Source organism: Bos grunniens, chromosome 17, assembly GCF_055505025.1.
Source record: "Bos grunniens cultivar Pamir isolate PY7600 chromosome 17, Bosgru_T2T1.0, whole genome shotgun sequence".
Taxonomy (NCBI): domain Eukaryota; kingdom Metazoa; phylum Chordata; class Mammalia; order Artiodactyla; family Bovidae; genus Bos; species Bos grunniens.
The window spans coordinates 53,840,654-53,855,822 of NC_141181.1; the positions used below are offsets into that span (position 1 = coordinate 53,840,654).

At 54.9% G+C, this 15,169-nt stretch overlaps 1 protein-coding gene across 3 annotated transcripts in view; it reads right to left on the reverse strand.

Moving 5' to 3' along the window:
- SETD1B (SET domain containing 1B, histone lysine methyltransferase) overlaps positions 1-15,169 on the reverse strand; it is a 23,798-nt gene continuing 8,629 nt past the window's right edge. For all 3 annotated transcript variants that reach the window (XM_086347597.1, XM_086347600.1, XM_086347599.1), the window contains exons 7-17: positions 12,688-13,515; positions 11,966-12,227; positions 11,548-11,882; positions 11,356-11,461; positions 10,115-10,600; positions 7,547-8,803; positions 6,558-6,724; positions 4,954-5,085; positions 4,748-4,867; positions 4,526-4,663; positions 1-2,658 (exon numbers count right to left, since the gene is read on the reverse strand). In XM_086347597.1, coding sequence (XP_086203723.1) covers positions 2,485-2,658; positions 4,526-4,663; positions 4,748-4,867; positions 4,954-5,085; positions 6,558-6,724; positions 7,547-8,803; positions 10,115-10,600; positions 11,356-11,461; positions 11,548-11,882; positions 11,966-12,227; positions 12,688-13,515 — 4,005 coding nt within the window. In that variant the 3' untranslated portion in view covers positions 1-2,484. The remainder of the gene's footprint in view (positions 2,659-4,525; positions 4,664-4,747; positions 4,868-4,953; positions 5,086-6,557; positions 6,725-7,546; positions 8,804-10,114; positions 10,601-11,355; positions 11,462-11,547; positions 11,883-11,965; positions 12,228-12,687; positions 13,516-15,169) is intronic.

The window sequence follows — 15,169 nt, forward strand, 5'->3', positions numbered from 1 at the left end:
TCTGTAAGAAAAGTCAGTATATTTATGGTTTGCTTTATAAAAGTTACTATAATACAATGGTACATAGTATTGAATTCACAAAAATATGAACAAATATTTACAGCAAGACACACCCACAACGGAAACACTTCTCTTCAAAACAAGTTACATACGATGAGAGTCTATATGCACAAACATCCCTAAAACTTATGGATTCTCTTCTTGGCTGGAGGAAAGAGGGAGGGAGGGATAAGAAAAAGAAAAAGCAGAAACCCCCAACTCTTGAAAAGCAAGTTTGTTCAGTGAAAATGAAGGCATTGAAAGAAAAATGACCTGACACATTTCTGGCTATCGCAAGCCACTTCAGGGGCGGGACAGGGGTTCCTGCGGACAGGGAGGGCCCAGGCCCTTACTTGCCCTTAGGGAAGGCTGGTTGGGCAAGGTGAGGCCAGGGTGAGGGGTGAGGCAGGACCCCGGACCCTGGTTTCCTCACATCCCCCACCTCCACTTCTTTTATGGGAGGAGGGGATAGACTGAAGCCAGCCCCTTGGGGACTGCAGAAGTAACTTAAATCAGCCATCTCTACAAACTACACATTTCCTCATATGAAAAATAAATATTTCCTCAGTTGCACAATGAGGCAGAAAACCGCAAAAGGAAGAGAAGGTTGCCGCTGTACCCAGGTCCCTTTCTGTGTCTTCATGCCACCAATTTCATCGACCTTGAAACCAGTGGGCATAGTCTCAGAGAGGGGTTGGGGTGAAGAAATTTAAAAAAAAAAAAGAAAAACACAACAAAACCACCAACGACAAAAAAAAAAGAGAGAGAGAAAAAAATAACAATTCTTTGTACAGAATTTACATGATAACAAGCTTGACACAAGCTGAGATACCAGAGGCTCCGGGCCTGCATCCGCAGGGTGGTGCGGCCCCACCGGGAGCGCTCCCGTCTTGCTGAGGATGACTCTTGGTCACAGCAGTCACTTTCCATAAATTATTTACACGCCTGCTTTGCTTTCTGGGGTGCGGGGGACTTGTTTTGTGTGTGTGTGTGTGTGTGTGTGTGTGTGTGTGTGGGTTTTTTTGGAAGTACAAAGAAATAAGCAAAAAAGTCTTCCCACGTGTTTCTACAAGAAACAATGTTCCCGAGAAAAAGTCCTTTATGGCAGCCTATGTACAGAAGTCGGTTCTAAACTTCAAAAACCTATTTTTTTTTTCCCTTCGTTTTGATTTTATACACGCACAAGAAAAAAAAAAAAAATCCATGGAAAGGAACTTGGAAGAGAATGATGTAAAGGGTTAAAAAAAAAAACTATCAGACTTAGTTGTGAGTTTTTAAATCTTTTCCAAGATTTTCCTTTCTCTGGGAGAAATACACCTTCTCACTCCGAAAATAAATATGCTCTTGGCTTCCTGGGGTGAGGGCTTGCTGGCAGGGTGAGTCAGGCTCTATGGGCTGGGGGCGAGCAGGTGAAGCTTATAAGCAAATTAAAAAAAAAATGCCACACGCATTCGGTCAGACACCCGTAGTGGCGGGACTGGGGGACCCGCCTTCCCTGGGAGGTGTATCTCTCCCCCTGGGTGAAGGTGAGAGCCGGAGAGAGTAAATACCCCACTTCCAGCACCCCTTGCCCACACTGGGGCCTCCTGGAGGCTCCCTCGTTGCTGGCATTTGAATGAGAAAGTAAACATTGAACCCAAGATTTTGGGGATGGCAGGTGTGGGGTAGCATGGAGAGCCCCAGAGGGGAAACTCCTGCCTGGGGCCAGCTTGGCTCCACCAGGGTCTGCTGGAGGGCGTGTGTGGCGGGGGGAAGGCACCCCCAGGCTGCTGGGGAAGGAACAGACTGAGGAGGGGATGGGAAAGAGGGGGGTCTTCTTCTCACTGAGTCCGCCAGCAGAGAGGGGGCCTTCCGTAGTGTTCTGAGGTCAGAGCCGCCTGGCTTGACCCCCTCCTCTGCAGCACCTGGCCTGGCGCCCAGGCCTGGAGGGTTCCAGAACGTGGGCCTGGGCCGACGCACAATCAAACGAGGCCTCTGCAGCCCCCGCTGGGGGTCCCCACTCTCTGATTCTGCTTTCACATTTCAACGGTTAAAAATGTCTTTTCTTATGAAGAGGAAGAAAAGAAAAGGAGAAGACAGAACAACATAGCAGCATTCATGGGAAGAGGCTGACGGGGCAGGACAGGATGAGAAAACACAGAGGGAAAGAGGTGGATGAAGGGGAGAAGGTGGGGGAAGACATTTACACCAGAGCTAAACCAAAGTCCCAAAAGGAGCATTTAAAAAAAAAATGAAGGAGACACGGGCTGAGACAGAGAAGCCCTTTCCCACTGAGGGGCCGGAGCTGCGGTGGGACCTGGGGGGTAGTGTTGGGGGCGCCAGGCCCTGGCACGGCCACTGGGTAGAGGGACAGCACCTGAAATGGGGGTGGGGGGTGGGACCCGGCCCCAGAGAGCCGGGGTCCACACTTGGGAGCCGGGGTGGCTGACAACCCCGGGTGCCGGCCTAGTTGAGGGTCCCCCGGCAGTTCTCAGAGCCACAGAGGCAGGGGATCTTGACGTCCTCGATGGGGAACTTGTAGTCATAGGTGATCTCCTCATTGACGTTGATGTGCTGCTTGGAATAGATGACGATCTTTTTCTGTGACTCCACCGTGATCACCTTGGCGTAGCAGTTGGGCTGTGGGTGGGATGGGAGTAGGGGAGGGTGAGCTGACCTACCTGGGCCCCCAACCAGGCCCTCGCGGACTGCATACCCTGAAACTCAACCGAACCCCATGCTCAAGGCCTGACGCCCTGGCCCCACAACCCCAGTGCCCACTGGTCACCTGCTCTCAGCCTCGGCTCCCACATCGGGCAGAGAAAGACCCCTAGCCTCTGAGGTTAAATGAGCATGATGATTGCAATAAAAACGAATTATTTCCTAGGGAAATATTCAATTTTCTTTTATACCGTAGATGACCCCAAATTTATATTTCTAGCCCAGGCCCTACTTCACAGCTCTAGAGAAGGGATCAGCAAACTCCACCCCCCAGCTGCCTGCTCTTGCAAATAAAGTTTTATTGGCACAGTTGCCCTCATTTATTACATACTGCCTGTGGCTGCCTTTGTTACAATGATAGTTTAGCAGCTGTGAGATGGTCTGGGTCATAAAGCCAAAAACGTTTACTCCCTGGCCCTTTACAAAAAGGTTGGCCTGTGCTGCAGAACCCCAGATCCAACTTCCTGCTTGATATCCACCTTTGACAGCTCAAGGAGACATCTTTGGCTCAGTGAATTCAAACTGAGGGAGTGGCCATTCCACTCACCCAGTCCCCCAAGCATCCCTCCCCTGCCTCACCTCCCCTCCAGCAGGCTGGATCTGGCCTACCACACTCAGCAGGTTCCATCTACAGGGGCTCTCACTTCTGCCACCATGGGCCTGGACTCCAGTAAGTCCCCGCTGCCTGTCTCTGCTCTGAATAATTCCACTCCTGCCCCAACTGCCAGGGAAGTCTTTCCAAAAGGACAGCAAATCCTGTCACCCCCCAGTCAGTAGCCTGCCTCAGTTTTTAGAGAAAGTTTTCAGCTCTGCCTATAAGGTTGAGTGACCCAGCCACCAGCCACCCTGCCAACCTCCTTTTCTCTGCCCCTTGGAGAGGTGTTCTCCCTCCCTCCCTGCCCCAGGCTTCACTTCAATCACTCCTACACCCAGGTAATTCCCTCTCATCCCTCAGGCTTTCACAGGAGACTCTCAGCAAAGTCCCCACCGGCCCCAGGGAATGACAAGTCACCATGCTGTGAGCTGGCATGTGCTGGGAGCCCACTGTGTCTGCACAGGCCTGTGCTCAGTAACCCTCTTGGTCCTCCCAACAACCTATGAGAAGGGACTGTGATCATCCCAGTTTTATAGCTTGGGAAACTGAAGTAGCAACTTGTAACTATTGCTGGACAAGTAGTAACCTGTCCATGGTCACTCACTAAATAGCAATGCCAAACAAGACTTGACCCACAATCAGCAGTACCTGACCTCCCATCTGAAGCTCCCTGTGCTTGTCTCCATGAGACAACCAACCTTGATATCAACATCCACTCCAACACCCCAGACATGCCATGTCAGCTGTTACTAGCCCTGTGTGTCTCTTTAAGTTAATTTAAGACTCAGTTTCTCAGCCACACTGGCCACATTTCTAGTGCTCAGTACCTCATGTGTACAGGAGCAGACAGCAAAGATGCAGAGTACTTCCTTCACTGTAGAAACTTCTACTGGCCAGCACTAACCGCAGAGGCATAGAAAAAACCCAGCAGGGAGAAGGAACTCTGCAATTATCAACTATATGGACCGTGTCAGGTACACCTCTGGTCTCATTAGGGCCATTTGACAGACGGGAAAACTGAAGGTCAGAGGAGAAGGGCTCCTCAGACAAGGCATCACACTGCGTCCTCCCTCCTGAGCCCCCCGTCCTCGGCCCCATGCTTGGAAAGGAGGCCATGCTGGCTCCTGTGCCAGCGGCTTCCAGGTCCTCGCGGCACGCCCCCGGGGGCGTGGCCCCGAGCCGCACACTCACGTTGCAGCTGTGGTTGATGAAACGCGCGAAGTTGCCGCACTTGGTGGCGTCGATAATGGTGTCGTGGTCCACCCGGAACATGTAGCTGCTACCGATGCCCTCGTCCTCGTAACGTTTCTCCCGCATGTCCGCGATCACCTGGCCAGGAAGAGGCCTCAGTCTGGGTGGGGCGGGGCTAGCCATGGCCTGGCTCCCACACCTGTCCTGCCCGGCAGTGTTTACCTGGCGGATGTTCTGGCCCACATACTCGATAACCATCTCGTCGGCCGCGATGGGCTCCATGGCGAACAGGCCCCAGTCGTGAATGTGACTCTTGCAGAATTTGAGCTTTTTCTTCCGGAACTAGGGGAGGGACGGAGATGCGGGTGAGAGTCATGGCCTTCGGTCCCAGGGCTACCCCGGCTTCCCCAGGTGGGGTCTGGCCTCACCTTGAGCTGGTTGAACTTGAGCAGGTCGCTGTCACAACTGCCAGTGAAGGAGGACAACAGGCGCCGCTGCTCAGATCGCCGCTCGGAGCCTGCCCGTGTGGAGGCGTGCGGCTGCGCGGGAATGCTCATGCCCTGCGAGGGTGGGGCGGCGGGTGACAGATCAGAGAGGAGTGTGGCCGTCTGGGGGACCTGGCCTCACAGACCACGGTACCTGTGTCCCGCTGTCCTTGGCGACCCTACTCTAAGCTCTGTGGCCCCAGCTTCCTTGCTCTGGGCACACCTATGCCTGTCCTGTCCTAATCGCCACCTCTCCTCCACCTGGTTCCTTCCTGTCAGAATCTGAACGTGCTCAAGTTCCTCTAATCTTAAATGTAACAAAACAGCATCCACTTCACTCCTGTCATCTTTTCTCTTCTCAATTACAGATCTGAAGCATCTCTGCTTCTTGGACAGACGATGGTGATCAGGGACTTCCCTGGTGACTCAGTGGTAAAGAGTTCCCCTGCCAATGCAGGGGACACAGTTCAATCACACATGCCATGGAGCAACTAAGGCCTTGTGCCACAGCTGCTGAGCCTGAGCCAAGGACCCGCAACTACTGAGCTCATGTGCCACAACTACTGAAGCCCACACACCCTAGAGCCTGTGCTCTGCAACGAGCCACCACAGCAATAAGCCTGAGCATACAACTAGAGCGCTCACCCTGCTCACAACTACAAAAAAGCCTTCATAGCAACAAAGACCCAGCACAGTCAAACATAATAAATAAATACATGATTTTTTAAAAAGTAAAGCTGTTGAGTACTTACCTACCCTAATAACCCATGGCTTTCATTTGAAATCACAACTCCTCCCAACACCCTTGCATCCCTTCCCTCTCTTGGCTTTCCTGGTCCTGTCCCCGTCATTAATACCTGGGAGTTTCATTCCCCTCCAGGTGCTCTCCCTGGGTCAGCTCATCCCTGCTGCGGGCTTTGGTTAACGCTTCCATCCTGATAATGCCTAAATTTAAATCCTCGAACCGGAAGTACCCCTCCCAGGCTCTATACTGTACCCATACATCTAACTGTCTACCTGACCTCACTACCTGGATGTTCCATAAACCCCAGAACTGAAGCTGTCCCAACACAACGGTCTCACTTTCCCTCTCACCTCTGTGATTGGCATCCAGTTACCCAGTGCCCCAGGCCGGACCCAGCAGCGTCATGCCATTCTGCCTCCAGTCAGCCCCCAGTCCCATTCATTAGACTTTCTAATGTTCTAATGATCCTGCTAAGTTTTTCAAAGGCATTCACTTTTCCCCACACAGCCCCCCACACCCAACCTACCCAATTTATTTGCTGAATTAAAACAAAGATGAAGCTAACTTCTGGAGATGCAATTCAACACTGTTCACATCCCTGACAAAGACCCTTCACAATCGCTTCCCTGCCCGCCGCTCACCTCGCCTCACATCTCACACCTGAGCACCCAGGGGGATGGCACCGTGAGCCAGGCCTCTGGTTCCACAACTGCCCTGGCTGCCTGGCACCCTTTCCAGGAGGGCCCCTACCCATTGCCCAGCCTGGGAGGCTCCTGGGTGGGTGGGCACCTGATGGCCCTACCTGGGTGTCCGTGGGGGGCTCGTCGGTGCTAGCACGACTGCTGTTGAGGTATCTGAGCTTGTCCTTCTTGTCGATGGTATAGAAGCCCTCACTGCGGGCACAGCCCGTCATGTGCTCCCGGATGCCGTCGTCCCGTTTCTTCTTCTTAGCTGAAGAGAGGCTGGTGGGTGGGTGTGGGTCAAGGGCCACATGGACATTCTTGGAGAGCCCCATCTTCCCAGACCTGGCCTTACCCTCAGACCCATCTCCAGGACGCTGATGACACCCAGCTCTACCACCCACACTTAGGCCACCTCCCTAAAGCTGCCCACTGCCCAACTCCACTGTGGTTAGAACTCTGTCAGGTACCTAGCTGCATGGTCCTGAGTGTGTTTCTTATCCACCTTCTGCCTCAGTTTCCCCATATGCAAAATGGGATAATTATGACACCCTCGGAATGATTACAGATGCTGAGTAGAGCTCCTGACACAGAATAAATGTTCAGTATATTAGTTTGGTACAGCAGGGATAAAGATAGCACCAACTTCACTGGGTTGTGCTAACAACTGACTATGGGGGCATTGTGATTAATAGCCCAGATTCTGGAGCCAGGTTTACCTGGGTTCAAATCTCCACTCAGTTACTTTATAGCTGCATGACTTTGGGCAGGTAACTTAACCTCTCTGAATTTCAGTTTCTTCCTATGTAAAATGGGAATAATAACAGCCCCCACCTCCCTAGGCTGTTGGAAAAATTAAATTAGCTGATGAGGGGGAGCCAGGAAGAGTGAGCCCTCTGTCAGCCCCTGCTTCTGTTATGTTGTACAATCACGTTGTTACGTTTGGCCCCAAGATCTCTTAATTCTGGTGCACAAGGCAGAGATGACTCCATACAGAGCCTGGTGTGGCACCAACACACAGACACCATCCACAAGTGGTGGTGACATGCGCCCTCGTAGGAGATGCCGCCCAGAGAGGGAGGTGTGGCCCCCGCCCCACCTGGCAGGATATAGGGATGGTAGACCCAGAGCGTGTCGTTGAGCCAGTCCATGCCGTTGTCCTGCTGCAGCAGCCGCTCGTAGGTAACACACAGGAAGCGGATGTCCTCCTCGTCAATGCCACCATTCCAGATGTCATAGAGGATGGTCATCTCCTCAAACTCTGAGCGGGGCCGGAAGAGAGGCTGCGGTGGCGAGAGCTCGGGCGAGGCTGAGACCACCAGGTCCTCATGGCGCTTCTTCGGTGGCCGGCGCCAGGACCCCCGCACCTTGGCCATGAACTCGTCGGAGATCTCGTCACGCCCACGGGGACCCGGAGGTATGGCCTCAGAAGGCCACTGGTTCTCTAGCTCCTTAAAGGGCAGCTTGGTGGGCTCAACAGGTGGTGGAGGTGGGGGTGGAGGGGGCTGGGGGGGCAAGGGTGGTGGGGGGGCTGGGATCCCCGCGTTCCGGAAGTCCAGGGTCACGGTCCGGGGATCATGGGTGCTGGGGAAGACAGGGGTCTGTGGCTGGCCTGGCAGAAGCAGGAGGTCCCTGCCCAGGGCGGCCCCTCCTGGCGGTCGGACCAAAGGCCCATCCAAGGTGAGCACAGCTGGCGGGGATCGCCGGGGCCGGCCCGGCTTCCTCTTGATGGGGGGTGGGCAAGGGGCCAGTGGAGCAGGCAGCAGAGGGGGCAGCTGGGTGGGGGCCCGCGACTGGGCCCGCAGGACAGGTACGGGCAACGCCAGGGGCAGGGGCAAGGGCAAGGGCAAAGGAAGCGGCAAGCCTGTCTCCAGGAGCACCGGGGAGGCCAGGGGGCCAGACCGATCGTCACGCCGGCCAGCTGGGAGGGGGCAGACAGGCAGAAGTAGGGGGCCCCCAGGCTCGGGGAAGGTGGGTGTGAAGCTGAAGTCCCGGCCAGGTGTCCTTGGGAGGCCCCCGCTGCTCAAGCTGGGGGATGGGGATGGGTAGGAGAAGGGGCTACCGGGCAGCTGCGGGGAGCTCAGGGCCAGGCCGCCACTGCCCGCCGTCGGTAAGGGCTCCCCACTCGGCGTGGCCGGCACCGCCTCGGCGCTCTGGGACTTGCCCAGGCTGCCACAGAGGCTCGGAGTACGTGGGGGCTGCTCCTCATGGGGGGGAGGCTCCAGAGGGACGGATGGGAGTGGGGGGTCTGGGGTCTTGGGCTCTGGTGGTGGGCTGGGTGGCCGGGGCGGTCGAGGCGGCGGCAATGGTGGCTGCAGCGGTAAAGAAAGCAGTGCCGGGGCCTCAGGCTCCGCTTCCAGGTTGTCCTCTGCAGAGCAGCAGGCAGAAAGCAGACCTTAGTTATTGACTCAAACGGCCCCTCCTCATGCTACCCTACTGTACCCTGGACACCTCTCTGGGTATGCACTCGCACCCTCTAGATTCCTAGATACACAGCAGGATTTGAGAAATGTTGGTGGGAATCAATCAAAGATGCAGGAGACCCAGCTGGCGCCCTTGACACTGTCTTTAGAATGGTGTTCCGGTGAGCAAGGAACATACCATGGACCAAGAAAATGACCTCTGCTATTGAATAAAATTAAACAAGTCCCTTTTCTACACGACTTGTCAGAGCCTTTAAGGTTTTCTCCTAGCGTTTCTCTCCACTGTCACCTAGTATGTTTTCTAAATTATCAGCTGTCATCTATCAACCTGCCCTGAGCGTAAGCTCCAGGAGGGATGATATTTTTGCCCATTTTGGTCCACTGTTGTTATTATCAGTTCCTAAAACTATAAAGGAGATAAAAATAGAGGCTTTATAAATACGTTTAACAATTTGCAAAAATCTGTGGTTCTAGAGCCAAATAAAAAACTTAAACAAAATACAACGGGTTGCTCTCCTTAAGGACTATTAGAGGTACCAACTAACCACGTGTGGCTATAGTAGTTTCTGCTGCTGCTGCTGCTAGGTCGCTTCAGTCGTGTCCGACTCTGTGTGACCCCATATAGTAGTTTATGTTAACTTAATTAATCAACATTACAAATTCTGTCCCACAGCGGCACTCTCCCCCTTTCTCAAGCTCTTAACAATGCTGTGTCTAGTGGCTATGGGGCTGGACAGGGCAGAGAGAACATGCTGATTGCTGTACAAAGTTCTCTTGGACGGCACTGCCAGAGCCTTTCACATGCTTTGTGCAGCTCCACCAAGATGATGGAGGGGGCAGTGCCCACAGCCCCTTTTAACCCACCCAGCACCCTTCTGGTGATAGGTGCCCAGGGCCCAGAAGCCTTCTCTGCCTGCCTATCACTAAAAGACCATACACATCCACACCTCTTTTGGGAGCATCTCATGGGACTAGCAGTCCAAGGACTAGACCCCAGGGAAATACAGTGAGGAATGGTGACAGCAGCAGACCTGCCTTTGGGGTCTAACAGGTACCCAGCTTCGTAGTGGCAAGTCATCTCGCTCCATCCTCCCATATGACCTTACGGGGGAAGCACCATCCATTGATCCCGTTTTACAGATAAGGAAATTACTTGGTAACTTTAAGTGATGGCACAAAGGAGCCCTGGTTCATTCTGATGGTTAAAGACATCTTGTTTCTATTCCCACCGCCTTCCCATGGGCTGCAAGTATTACCTGGGGTAGGCTCTGGGGATGGCAGGGGCCGGGCCTCCATCTCTCCTGCAGGGGGTTCTGGAGACAGCAACCTGGCCCCTTCCTGGTTCAGGCCTGGTTCCCCGGGGGGCTCCTTGCAGCCAGCCAGCTCCTCGACACTCACAGGCAAGGGGGGCTCTTCCAGCATCGGGGTCCGCTCCTTAGGGGCCTCGTCCTCAGCCTCAATGTCCACCTCCTCTTCTGGGCCCTGTGACTCCGTTGTGGGTGCTCCTGTGACCACTTCATTCTCAAAGTCCTCATCAGGAGCAGTGGGAGCCATGCTCTCGTCTGCAGCTGCCTCCCCTTCCTCCTCCTCCTCTTCCTCATCCTCCCCAGCTGGCAGCTCTTCTTCATCTTCTGAGGATGATGATGAAGAGGACTCGGAGCTTGATGCGAAGTCAGATGACTCAGAACTCTCACTGGAGGACTCAGCTCCAGGCTTGGAGGTGGTGATGCTCACCGTCTCCTCTGCATGGGGGACACGGGCAAGGGCCCTGTTATTATCTGCTGTGCCCCAGCCAGAGGCGTCACCAAAGGGCTCAAAACAGGAGGCACTGGGGTGAACGTGTCCCTCAGGTAGGTGGAGGGGTGTGTGTGGAGGGGTGTGTGTGTGTGTGGAGGGGTGTGTGTGTGTGTGTGTGTGTGTGTGTGTATTAACTCACCATCATCTGTTTTTTTCCAACAGAGGTGAAATCCACATAACATAAACCTAACCATCTTAGGGTAGATGACACGGTGGTATTTAGCACCTTCACAATGTGGACAACTGACATTTCTATCGTGTCCCAAAGATAGAAATTTCACAAGCTCAAGAAGCAGCCCGTTCCTTTCAGCTATCACCCCTCTATCCCCACCACTTGACCTCAGCAACCACTAGTCTACTCTTTGTCTCTACTGTTGTTCAGTCGCTCAGTCGTGTCTGCTCTTTGCGACCCCATGGACTGGAGCACACCAGGCTTCCCTGTCCTTCACAATCTCCTGGAGTTTGCTCAAACTCATGTCCATGGAGTCTGTTATGCCATCCAACCATCTCATTCTCTATCTCTGTGGACTGACCTATCCTGGACATTTCATTAAAAAGGAATTACACGGCAGGCTGTGTTTGTGTTTTAATGACTTCACACTTCATAGTCAAGAAATCCTACCCCTTCAGTACTGCTGACTGTTGTGCAGGCTCTGCTTTCTGCAGAGGGACCCTGGGCTGGGCCAGAAGCCACACTCACCTCCATCTGAGTCCCCTTCTTCCTTCTCACTCGCCTCTGACAGGGCTGTGTCCTCGTCATCATTCTCAGACTCATCCCGGTCGTCGCTGTCTTCATCATCATCATCCTAGGGGAGACGGATGCTGGACAGGTGAGCCGAAGGGCTCCCTCGCCTGGCCCGGCTCCCCAGGCCTCCCCAAGCCCAAACAATACCTTATCTGACATGGATGAGGTTGAGGAGGAGGAGATCTGGCTCCTGGGGCCCTCCTCCCCCTCCTCCTCCCCCTCCCCTTCCTCTTCCTCCTCCGTGCTTTCTCGCTCCTCCTTATCAGAGGCTGAGGACGAGGGTGAGGTGGTCGAGGAGCCCGAGGACGAGGATGCTGACGAGGAAGACGACACCGACAGCGACTCCTTCTCGTCCTCCTCCCCGCCGCTGTCCAGCTCCAGGGGCCGGGCTGGCCGCCGCCGCACGCCCATGCCCTTGGGGTCCCGCTTGGCGAGCTCACAGGGGGCGTCGGCCATGTCCCGGTCCCGCTCACGCTCAGACTCTGCAGGGAGGGAGGGCGGGCGGTCAGAGCCAGGTGGGGGCGCGTAGGGAAGGAGGAAGTCCCAGCACCCGGCAAGGCCCCACCTTCGTCCTCCTCATCCACGGAGGTGGAGGGGCGCAGCCGCTTCTGGTCACCAGACGAGGCTGTGTCTGGCGGTTCCTTCCTCTTGACCTTGAAGGAGGGCAGTCGAATGGCCCCGCGCAGCCCGATGCCCAGGCCCAGCCCCTCGTAGCTCAGGCCCTCGCCCTTGCCCCAGGACTCCAGCAGGCAAGAGGCGATGCGGTCCTTGGGCTTCGGCCTGTCCTCATCTTTGTGCTCACCCGACTTCACTGGGGTCAGCGAGGCCTGGGGTGCGAGAGAGGAGGGGAAGGTCAGTGTGGTTAGAGTACGGCCACCAACCCTGTCCCTCGAGTAGCCTGCCATCCTTTCCACAGTGACAGTCATGCCCGAACTGGGCACTTCCTTTCCTGGAACCTACCGCATTTCATGTCACTACTCAGGACACCCCCAGCGCCACACTCCGCTTCCCTGACCCTCAACTTCCTCACCTGAGAAGCTGTTACTATGGCTGCCCACACATGGCAGGGGCACTGGAGTTTTGGAGATTGGAATCCAAGAGAAACACACAGTGAGTACACACGTGTCATCGACACACTGGCTTCACAAAATAACACACACTATTCTGTTTGGGGGATCTGGGTGGTGGTGTTTCCACTAAGGTGCCTGGGGACAACAGAGGCTGCCTGGCCAGGTCTCTGCCTCTGGCCTGCCCGCCCCCCACCGAGGGGACATGCTGCCCACTCACCTTAGCCATCCGTTCCTTCTTGTCCCACCACTCATCGAAGGCCCTGAAGGCCACCACCTCCACCATCTTGCGGTTCAGGTCCCGCTTCATGATGGCCTTGAGCTCTTTGAGCACCACCAGCAGGACGCCGTCCACAGTGGCCTTATGCGGGTCCTCCTGGCGGGGCACATAGCCTGGTGGTGGCACTGATGGGTCAAACTTGGGCAGGGGTGGCCAGGGCTGCCCGCGGCCTGGGCCAGTGTTACCAAGGGAGAAGGGGCCCCGGTACGGCGGCAGGTTGACAAACTGCAGTCCGGCGGAGGCGGCTGCAGCTGCGGCAGCCATGAAGGGGGGGTAGGGGCATGTGCCCTGGCCCGTCATCAGACGGCTCAGCATCTGCGTTTGCATCTGGAAGGACATGGGCATGCTGCCCCACTGGCCCCCCAGCACGTGGCTCATGTCCACCTGCATCACAGGAAACAGCCCTGGTGGGAAGGGCGGCAGTGGCGGCAGAATGGGTGGGGGTGGGACACCAGGCGGCGGGGCTGGCAGGGGTGGTGGGGGCACTGTCACAGCTGGATGGGCCGGGGGTGGCGGGGGCGGTGGTGGTGGCAGAGGTGGGGGCATGGGGAAGCCGGGCTGGGGTGGGGGTGGGGGTGGGGGCGGGGGCAGTGGTGGGAAGCCAGGGGGCGGGGGCAGTGGCAAGGTTGGGGCCAGCACAGAGGGAGCTGCCACGGCCCCGGCCCCTGGGGTCACCACCATGGGCTTGGGGCAGTCAGCGCTGGTGATGGGGGCCGAGGGCATCTCGTCGTCTGAGATCTCCATGTCCTCCCCTGAGGACTGCTGCCCCTGCAGGGAGAGCAAGCGGAGAGAAGTGAGGGGGAGCCTGGGAAGCCAGGCTCCCAGATTCCCCTTCCCAACACCAGAAGGTCAGAGAAGCAGCCTTCTGCAAGACTAGTGAGCAACATGGCTTCCGCAGTCCTGATCCTCATCCCTTCCCATCCCAGCTGTGTGGCCTTGAGCAAGTCATTTAACCTCTTTAAGCCTCAGTCTTCCCATCTGTATCTTGGGCATCATAGTACTTGCCTCATGGGGTTATCATGCAGCTTCATGCATTCGTTCATTCAACAAACATTTGCTCAGCACCTGCTGTATACCAGGTATTGTCCCAGGTGCTGAGGACACGGTGATGAACAAGACAGACAAACTTGCTCTCTTGGAGCTGAACTTCTAGAGGGATAAGGCAAAGGCTGACTAGGATGAATGTGAAATATATAGTCCTTTGCAAAGAAAACGAAAGCAGAGAAGGGGGCAGTGAGACATGAAGAAGGAAAAAGATTCTGTTTCAATTTGAAAGATTGTTTCAACTTGTATTCAGAGAAGATAATACTAATAGTTAATAACATTTCTATAGCCCTTCCCTGCTGGAGGAGGAAATGGCAACCTGCTCCAATATTCTTGCTGGGAGAATCCCATGGACAGAGGAGTATGGTGGGCTACAGTCTATGGGGCTGTAAAAAGTCAAACATGACTGAAACAACTTATCACAGCACGTAGCCTGTCCTATTGGCAGGCACCTTTCTAAGCATTTTATGTATGTTCATTCAGCTAACCTTCAGAAAACCTGCAACGTAGGTGTTTATCACATTTTACTGATGAGAAAATTGAACACTGAGAGCTTAACTTGCCCAAGGCTACATGGCCACTGAGAAGGAGCCTGGATTCCAACCAGGAAGTGGCTCACCAGCCTTTATTCCCAGTTGGCCTGCAGTCTTCACTGTGGCAGAGAGGGCCTGGCAGAGGTGACAGAAGCAAGGGAAGGAGAAGCTTTAGCAGGAGTCAGGGTGCATGAAAAGGAGATAAGTCTGTATGTTTTCCTTAATTATTCCGTTCACATAGTTTTTGTACAGGCTGTGGTTGGGTTGAGTGTTGTGAGCACAATGTCTCATGTTTCTTATCTGTACCATCATCTCATGAGGAAGGGCTCTATTCCAATCTTTTGACAGGTGAGAAAACACCCTCAGAGAGACACACGTAAATCACTGGCCCAAGAGGCGCTGGTCAGAAACAGCTGAGATTGGAGCCCAGGGTGCCTGCTGAGTGAGGGGTCGGGGCTGCCGTGGGAATCCAGGACAGCGGTACCAGGTCAATGGGGGAGCCAAGTGTGACTTGGCTGTGAAATAGCGAGGTCCTCTTTACATTCACACTTGGGGCTTTGGGGAGCTGGGTGCACAGGCCTGGAACTGGAGCAGGCCATGGTGTCCACAGGGTAGAGGTGGAGCAAGAAGGCAGAACAGGGGCTGGGAGAGGAGGAATGGACTGCCCCCAGGCTCCTGTGTCAGGACCAGAGGCGAAAAGGTAGCTCAGGTGCCATCTGGGGAGACAGAGCCTTTGTAGGTTGCCAGAGACAGGGAGTGCATTTGAAGGTTAAGGAGGTGGGGGGTCTACGCAGGCTAGAAGGTCAAAGGTCAGACCTACAGGCGAGGGAGGGAGAAAAGGGATA